The following is a 9,844-nucleotide window of genomic DNA, read 5'->3' on the forward strand; positions in this document are numbered from 1 at the left end:
ACACACACACACACACACACACACACACACACACACACACACACATATATATATATATATATACATAGAGTTTCGATATAGCACATTAAAAATTTAATATTAAAGTTGAACTATAATTCAAAACAATACATTATAACAACCTACGTTGTAACATATTGCTAAAATATTCTGAGCATTTGTATAAAATAATTAATTTATATAAAAAGAAGGGATAAATATCGATTAATTTATGTATCGAGTAACTTATATCAAATAATATCAAATAAAACATTAAAAAAGGACGTTAAAGGAGAATGTTAAAAAGAGACTAACTTCTGCCCATAAAAAGTTTAAAAGAAATAGTGTTTTTAACTTATTGGATATGATAAATTATAAAGTTATTAAAAAGTTTTTGGGGGCGATATATTGGAGAATACCTTGAAAATTGAACAAAAACATTGAAATTTAGATCCCATATTCGTGCTCAATTCTTCAAAATATTTCCTATATCTTTCTCGAACTTTTTACCGTATAATATATACTATGATATTCAGGAAGTCTCTTAAAATCTATTAAAAAATATTGTTTCCCTTTTATTTATACTCTTTTAGGCAGAAATACTCTTTTTATCAACCTCTTTTATAAAACGATTGTTATCAATATATAGTTGCATTAGTAATTTATGCTATACCTGATTAGAGTCCGTACTGTCGAGACCACTTGTTGGCTCGTCTAATAAAAAAACGGATGGTTGAACGAACATTTCCACGCCGATAGAAAGTCTCTTCCGTTCACCACCGCTTAATTTATTCGCCAATGTGTCCAGACACTTTGATAAGTTGAGACGTTTCGCGATATCGTTCACCTGAAAAAATGTCTGATGTATGCAATGCGTCAATCTATATAAATTTATCTATATAAACTCGCCAAGCTAAATAGTAGAAATAATAATAATATACCAGTATTTCAAATAAAGCGTCACAAATTTTTATCTCGGAAACACGGTATTATTGAGAAAACTTTTTCAGAACATAAGTAAGGTTCAAAAAGATCTATTTACTGATATTATTAATTTAACTTAATAAAAAGTTATCCAAGTAAAATTGCTTATTCTTATACTCAACAAACATGATCGAGAAATGTATTAAAAAATGTATTAATTTTGAAATAATTTCTTTAAGCATTCCCTAACTGTCCAGTAGATTCCGCATTATTGTGAATATACGTTGACATTGAATAAAGTAACAAAAAGTATGTAATGTGAATAGGAAAAATAAATGCGATAAGATATTATAAGAGGCCACTTGCGATAACATGTTTATGGATTCAGCGACGTTATAATAACTGAAGACTCCAGAAAAAAGACGACAGTCATTTGAGAATACGCAGAGTAGAAGGGGCATCTTAACAAATCAAGTTTTGTTGTAATAACACAAATCAATTACAATAACAAATTTCTTTTGTTGTCACAATGAATTTGTATGAGCAAGTGATTTTGCTTCAATAGCAAAAATATAAGCTAAGGACACATTATTTTAATTATTTTAAATTAACTTAGTTTAATTAGTTTAAATTAACTTAGTTGAAAGACAAATACACGTAGCAAATTTTTTCTCTTAGCAACAAAACATTCTACTCTAATAACAAGTAATTTCTAAAATTGATTGTATATGTTAATTAAATTTTATCGCTGCCGTTACAAATATGTAGTAGCAATGACAGATTTGCTACAACAGCAGAATCATTTTTTTCCATGTACTTGTAATTAATTTGAATGACTTTGTAAATCAAACGGTTGTGACATTGCAAATAAAAATAAAATAAATGTTATTTTTTTATCAATCACTAATTGCTCGATAGCTACGAAATCATTTCATTGTGTAACAGTTTTTCGAGCGGATAAGTATATTATTTAATAATATTATTTAATAATAAATTTTATGTATATATAAAATTATTAAATAAATAATTATATAAATATATATAATTCGTATATATATATATACACGAATATGCAACTGTTGCAACTGTTTTCTCATATTTATATTTTACTCACCATGGAACAAATTGCTTGTTTGCTCTGCTTAACGTCGAGTTTCAGTCGAGCTGCTGTGTAAAGAGTTTCTCTTGTTGTGAGATATGGCAATAGATCGAATTGTTGTGGTATGTAACACACCTGTTTGCGGAACATTTTTCTGTTTTGTTTCGCACCGTTGACGGTAATGGTGCCTTTAATATTGACCTGTTGTTTGCTCAATATGATTTTTAGCAGGGTGGTCTTCCCCGAACCGGAAGGACCGACTATCACCGTGACTTTCCCCGATTCGAAATGTCCCGTTACATTATGTAGAATGATTTTCTTAGTCCCTACAGTTGAACATTCTTATTTTACTATGTATAATCAAAAATGAAATATCAGTGTCGTATTTACGCATATTATATCCAAGCAGAACAATTAGGTCGCAATAACGTAACTAATAAGTGATGACTGATTAAAAAGTGACTTTTAATAATCATTTTGGAATCACTTTAACGCCATTTTGATATCAACATGATTTTTTTTCTATTTGGATAAGATCTATAAATTTAACGACATCGTTCGATAGTCGTCCGTTGTTCTATCCCAGTGAGAAATAATAATGGAATCGATAGAATTGATGTCAATTCGACGTCGAAATCAACGTCGAATCAAGCATGTCATCCAACTTATTTTGATTTTATACTATCATTTTGATTTTATTTAGAGAAATTTATTTTAATATTATTAAAATCATAAACGTATTTTGACTTGTTTTCTTTGGAGAGTAATATTTATAGGATAAGTTCAGACTTAGACAGAAAACCAGAAAGTAGAAAAGCAACAGCCAATCTAAAATTTCCGCTGATAGTAAGCAGTGGTAGAAAACCGAAACCAGCGCGAGTTCTGACTGGTTACTGCTTTTCTGCTGTCTGTTTTTCTGTCTGGATTTGAACCTCCCTCCTCACTGAACCACCCTCATGGCTTCTGCACACTGGACGCGGAAACGCTTGCCACGCGTAAAATGTGAGCCAATAAACTTACAGCTCCTAATGTGTTCATTGGTTACTGCATCATTTTGCCATGCAGTAAGCGTTTCCACGTTCTGTGTGTAGGAGCCATTTGCGTCCAAACTATCGAGCCAAACTTTAAATCGCATTTATATCATAAGCCGCATAATATCATTTTGATATCTGGATATCAATCATGAAATTTTATCCCTAGGATGGAAAGTGAAAGATGAAAATTTTAATCGTTGAAGTTAATGGAGAAATTTTTCACTTTTCACTTTTCATTCTAAGAAAAAAAGTTTCATGATGATATCCTGTAATGACCTTAGGAAGTGATTAAATCAATCTCTTGCACACTTATCTAAAATGTCTGAAGATATCATGACACAAAGTACACGGAAAGCATATTTTATAATATTTTTACCATGTTTAGTTTGATCATAAATGTGAAGTAATTTAGCAATCTACTAAACATTATAGATAAGAATGATAAGAATTTTTGAAATACAAAAAACATTGGTAAACTGCATATTATGACTTCACCGATTTCAAGGTTGTCAAGATTATGACCCTAAATCACCTCCAATGAATTTTAACTATCGCTCGTTATTTATTAAAGTTATTAACAACAAAAATTTAAGAAATAACGTCTTTTTTTTGCTATATGAAATGTTCTGCTTTAAAATATTTTATGACTTTCCACGCAAAGCGACTTTCACCCCACCTTCCCCCCTTTGGTTCAACGTTATTTCTCAAACATTTTTTGTTAATAACTTTTTAATGAACAACGAGCGACGATTAAAATTTGGAAATACGACTCAGAATCATGACCTTAACAATAGATATGACTTTATGTCAAGACTTTGAAATCGGTGAGGTCATCGATACTATGCAGTTTTATGAAAACATTTTATAATAGAAATTGTCAAGCAAATTGTTCTAAGAAAAAATATTTATCATGTACTTTACAAAATTTACATATTACATTTTAATACAAATTAATTGCTATTATATTATTTTAGCACGCGCGCGCGCTAAAATAATACACACACACACACACACACACACACACACACACACACACAATTTTCAGGAATTACTAGAGAGTTCTTAAATTAATTTTTGTATAGAATTAATAATTGCACTGCTAAAATGCAATACATTTACTTTTGTCTTCACATCTAATTTTAGAGTTAGTGAATAATTCTGTAATGCTGCATCTTATACTTTATTCTATATGAATTTTTATTCACAAGAAATTACCGCGTTCATGTATCGGTGATGCATCAGCCTTATGGATAAACAACTTTTTTTAAATGATGATTTTTAGTATAAAAAGTAAGAATGTCATCGGATATATCTTATCTAAGTTGCATAGTAAAAACATCACAAATGACTAACGTAAATCAAATTAAAAATATTGTTGTATTGTGAAATTTATATAAGATATTTTATATATGGTGGAGAATTTTACTCGCTTCAAGCGGATATCTCGGAAACTAAGAAAGGTAAAAAAAGTTTTATGTAAAAGTTTTCTTGGAGGAAAGAAAATGAAAATAACGAATTTTATATACATAGAATATCAAGATGAACATAAATTTTTTAAATTAGTAGAAAACTCTTTCCTTTAATTTTAACTCTTTATATAAAATGGATTGTAACCTGAAATATTTCAAAAATGTCTTGACATTAACTATATTCCTCTTAGTCAAGTATTCCCCCCCTTTGAACTTTCGTGTATTCTCATAACGCAAAAAGAACCTTACAGGCTTATCATATTTATGGATAGTTAAAGTTTTTTTTCAACCTCAATATGGATCTTCAAATTATATTATTTAAAAGTTACAGCAATGTGAAAAATCGTAGCATAGGATACCCATGAACGGCTTGCTAGAATTAAAGTCGATCTGGAAAGTAGAGATTTCAAGCTTTAAAAGGTTTTTTAAATATCTTGCTACGATGATTTTTCATTGAGTTATTGCTATTTGAAAATATTAAAAATTTGTGCAAAAATTTAATGGCCTGTTTTTTTTTGCGTGTGTAAGTGTATCATGTCTTATAGTTATGATTTTCAAATTCTTTCCAGAGAAAGAAAATTCTTTCCACAAACAAATATATTAGGGTGAAGACGCAGAAAAATCATTATATTTAATAGATATATAAAAATATAGATATATAAAAAATGAGCTTGCCTTTGAGATTGCAAGGAACCGAGTAACAAAGATCGTTGAATTCGATGTACATTTGTGAATTCCACGATTTCACAGGTTCCAATAATATTTCTGATTCTTGCATATGAATCTCGCAGTCGCTTTTCAGCATCTTTGCTGCATTATTTTTATCGTTCATTTCTAGCATCTCACTAAACACTTCGTAAAATTATAACTATAAAATTATATCCGTTGTTCCTTAAATTGATTAAAATTTAAGAGTTAGTAGTTACAATATGGTGCGACAAAACAAAGATGCACAATATGCGATGATCATCTAATACTTCATCAATCGCACTTGTCTGATTATAGTATTGAACTTTGGTTTTATGTATTGACTGACGTCACGCTGCAGATTATAGATGTTTTCTGTGATTGAATCAGTGTACACTTTTAGTGGAATTTAAAGTGAAATAGATATACGTTTGATATATATTTGTTTAAAGCGAGAAAGAGAGTTCTAGAACAGTCTAGTGAGGGAAACAGACATATAAGTGAAAAGTAGTGTCTAGAAGTTATGAATTTCAAAATCGGGCCTCGCCAGAAGCACAAGCCTGAGAGAAGGATGTACAAAACAGTATAAAAATCCTTCTAAATAAATCGAGTCCAAAATTCGGCTCGTGAATCGAAATATTTCTACCTCTTTTCGTCTTGGTAAAAGTAGAGCGTAATAACAAAGGATAGCTTGAATACAGATCTGTCTAAGCATTGTATGAATAAAGGACCCGAGGGAGCTCATCTCTCAATTTGCAATTATAAGCCGTTTTTATTTTGTTCATTATTGCCTGTGTCCTAATACCCATAATTATTATGCTACGCCGATCTTCTTCTAGCATTCTTATTTTTTATTATAGAAAAATATGAATATTCCCATATAGCACGGAAATTTGCAGCAGTATCCTGGTGAAAAATTTTCTCAGAATTTTTCATATAATTTTTCAGAATTTCTATATAATTTTAGAACTTTCTCACAATTTTTTTTATATTGGAACATTTCTCAAAAAATCTGTATCTTTTTCAGAATATTTTCAAAATATGTTAATTATAAAATATCGTTAATTATAAGATTTCTAAGATTTTTTGTAAGTATAATTCTGATGAAATATTATTAAAATCTAAAAAATTAAAAAATATTTTTTAAAAATTATGGAATGAAAAATTTCAGAATATTTCAGAATTCACTTGTATGAAAAATTCTGAGAGAAAATATAAACTTTCCGAATATTTTTGAGTATTTTTGAAAAATGTTCCAATTCGTATAAAAATTATGAGAAAAATTTTCACTAGGGTATTGCTGCAACGTGTTACAATATTGCAATGACGTAACGTTTGAATAGAATATAAAGCTGGAAACACAATAAAAAGCACAGGCAATAGGAACAGGGATAAGAAATTTCAACTTATCAGAAACCTGAATAATATTGGGTTGTCCGGTTTGTGCCGATTTTGAAGGAAAATTGAAACGTAGATTTAAATTTTTAATTTCATTTATTAAATTTAAATCTTTTGCGGCACGAACTTTCCGGACAATCCAATAGAATGGACGCTTTCTGATAGGTTGAAATCTTTTATTTTCTGTTCCTATTGCCTGTGCTTTTCAGTTTGCTGATGCTTTTGTGTTTCCAATTTAATTTCCAATTTAAATCAAATGGAACGCTGGCATCTAGTTTTTATTATTTACTCTTCATTTGTCTCGCTCTATCGAAATGGCGTATGGAAACGGCTCATGAGGCGGGTTTTAAGTGAGTCTAACTCTAGAGACTTGTTTCTAGTTATTTGTAAGATATCTTAATCAGTATAAAGCATCTGTTTAATCATGAAGTGGTTTCACAGGTTAATGCAGTAATGCTTCTTCAAAAAATAATTGAATACAGCTACTTTAAAAGAATAAAGTCCAAGTAATACGTATCTTTTTTATTCTCATTCATTTTAATCTAAATAATAATATCTTTAATTTTCCTTAAAAAACTAATAATATAAAAAATTACACTAATTAAAATAAAATTTATACATATTATACATATTATAGTGAGGGACAAAAGTTCCGGAACGGTTGAATATCTTAAAAAGCATTTTTAGAAAAATGCATTTTTTAGAAAAATATTTCAGACATAAAAATTGTAGAATTTAAAAAGAACTATTTACTTCTCGATCTTATCGATTTGATTTTAGATGATATTGTCAAATCAATGTGTATCCATTTTTTTAAATGGAAACTCTCATTTTTCATTACATACTCTTGTATCTTATCTCGAGAATATTTTGAAATACTATAACAATATATATAACTCTATATATATATATAACAACATATTTTTTCATTAAATATTTTTTGAGTTAATATGTTAAACATTACAATACCACCGGCATTAGCATTATATGTAAGTTGAACATTATGATACCACCAACATTAGCATTATTATGAATATACAATAAGTGTACAACTGGATGAGTAAACTTACAAAAAAGTGACTTTCAACGAGTGATCTGACGATATAATTATACAAACCTTGGATCACGTTTAATAATTACATAAACCTTGGATCACGTTTAATAAACATAAAAAAAGAACTTAGTAATACAATATTAGCTAAATATCAGTTGTTGATTCAAACTGTATTGATAAAAGTTGGCTTTTGAAGATAAAACACATTTGTCATCGATTCAACTTTATTTAATTAAAATTAAAAGCGTACTTAACATGAATAGTTAAAAATGAAATCATATCATGTTCGATTTTTTTAATGATAGCATATAACTATGCCTACTCTGATGCATACTAGAATTCATTCATACATTGAGCGCTGCATATACATGATTTTTATATTTATTGTGGATAAATAAATATATATTATTATATTTATTATTATTACTTCATAGCTTATTCCCTTGCATGCAAAAGAAATAATTGCTAATTTCATAATTATTTATCGAATGTCAGACTGTATACATCAAAGCAAGCATAGCAGCATGCATGCATGCATGCTTATCATTCAAGAAATTGAGCATTGAGTGATTTCATTTTAAATAAGTGGCTATTCTCATTATCTTAGCCGCGTAACGGAACATTCCATTCGCAATTGTTTCTGAGATTTATCGAGTATTTTTACAACAGAAAATATTTTTCGCTGCAGCATCTAAATTTTAGCAGTTAATAAATTGAGCTTTGGCAGCAACGACAGTAACAGCTCCTTACTATAAGGACATGTTTTAAAAAATACGCCGCAGCTCTATTTTAGCTGCGTTGACTAATCTTTTCTCTGCGTAAAACATTACAATTACAGAGTTTTGCAATATAACGTACTAATCTTTTCTTTGCGTAAAACACTGTAATTACAGAGTTTTGCAATATAACGTACTGAACATTAATTAATAGAAAAACATGCTTATATACTTAAGCATTAAATTACGGTGAGGACTCTAAATAAAAATTGAAACGTTCAATTGATATGAAAAGGTAACATATTAATTTTATTATAATAAACCAATTAAAATTTTTATCAATAAAATGTAAAATGCTTATGTAAACTTCTGCAGTTCTTGATGCATAAATAAGAAATCAAAATATAATAAAATAAAATAATAGTTAAATTTCTTGAAATATCCAATATACATAAAAAATGTATAAATGTATAAATGTTTCAATCTTCGATTTAAATTCTCTTTAGTGTAATAGTCAGTAAATATATAGCAACAGAAATGTGAACAGTAATCTCTCTTCTTGGTTGTCATCTAATATCAAACAGTTAAATATCAAAATATATAATCAAAACAGTCAATAAAAAATGATCAAATGAAACGATAAAGCAAGAAGAACGTCTTGCGAAGTAATGTATTATGCAATGAGAAAAAGTAAACCCAAGTAGGACATGACATTAGCTAATATTCTATCTTTATACTGAATGTATTGTGATTATACCGAAGAAACTGAAAATGTTAATGTGACGTCTCAGTAAAATATCATTTTTTGTATATTGTCAAGAGGTATTAAATATAATAACTAAACTTCAATTTTAATATTAAATGTACCGTTATTATATCAAACATATTAAAACTCTCTAAAATATTCTTGCGTTATCTCTCATGTATATTTGTAATATATTTTCAGAATAAATGATTTTAATGCAGAACTAGAACGCTATCTGTATCAGTGATAATCTAACCTTTATTCTGTTACTTACAACAAAATCTGTGTCGAAACTTGAAATTCTTACTTCCGCGTAATACTATCTCTAAAAAAAATCGTCGCATTATTTAACCCGACATTCATAGTTCTTTTTATGATCATCTTGAGTAATGTCTTAAAATGCTAACAGAGTTCTGTGATTGAAAGTCATGAAGAACCGTACTTATCCGCGGCAAACGCATCTCGATTTAGGTGCTGTTCTTATTTGAATATTTATACCGGAAAGTGATGCCGACTTATGCCAGGACTCGGTAAAGTAACTGATGACTTATTTGAAATAAAAAATATAAAACAGATTCCAAGAACTTATTTAAAAATATTAAATAAGAAATAAATCACAAGAAATTATTTAAAATATAAAATAAGAAATAAGGCCCGAAAATGTATTTATTTATTTATTTATTTAAAATATAAAACAATTTTTATTTAAAATAACTCGTTT

At 28.5% G+C, this 9,844-nt stretch overlaps 1 protein-coding gene across 1 annotated transcript in view; it reads right to left on the minus strand.

Annotated features, from left to right (window-relative positions):
- LOC108685466 (ATP-binding cassette sub-family G member 1-like) overlaps positions 1–9,844 on the minus strand; it is an 18,402-nt gene that overhangs the window by 5,969 nt on the left and 2,589 nt on the right. The window contains exons 2-4 of the mRNA XM_018190253.1: positions 5,199–5,585; positions 2,036–2,346; positions 671–844 (exon numbers count right to left, since the gene is read on the minus strand). Of these exons, the coding sequence (XP_018045742.1) occupies positions 671–844; positions 2,036–2,346; positions 5,199–5,364 (651 nt within the window). The 5' untranslated portion in view covers positions 5,365–5,585. The remainder of the gene's footprint in view (positions 1–670; positions 845–2,035; positions 2,347–5,198; positions 5,586–9,844) is intronic.

Source organism: Atta colombica, unplaced genomic scaffold (genome assembly GCF_001594045.1).
Source record: "Atta colombica isolate Treedump-2 unplaced genomic scaffold, Acol1.0 scaffold153, whole genome shotgun sequence".
Lineage (NCBI taxonomy): Eukaryota > Metazoa > Arthropoda > Insecta > Hymenoptera > Formicidae > Atta > Atta colombica.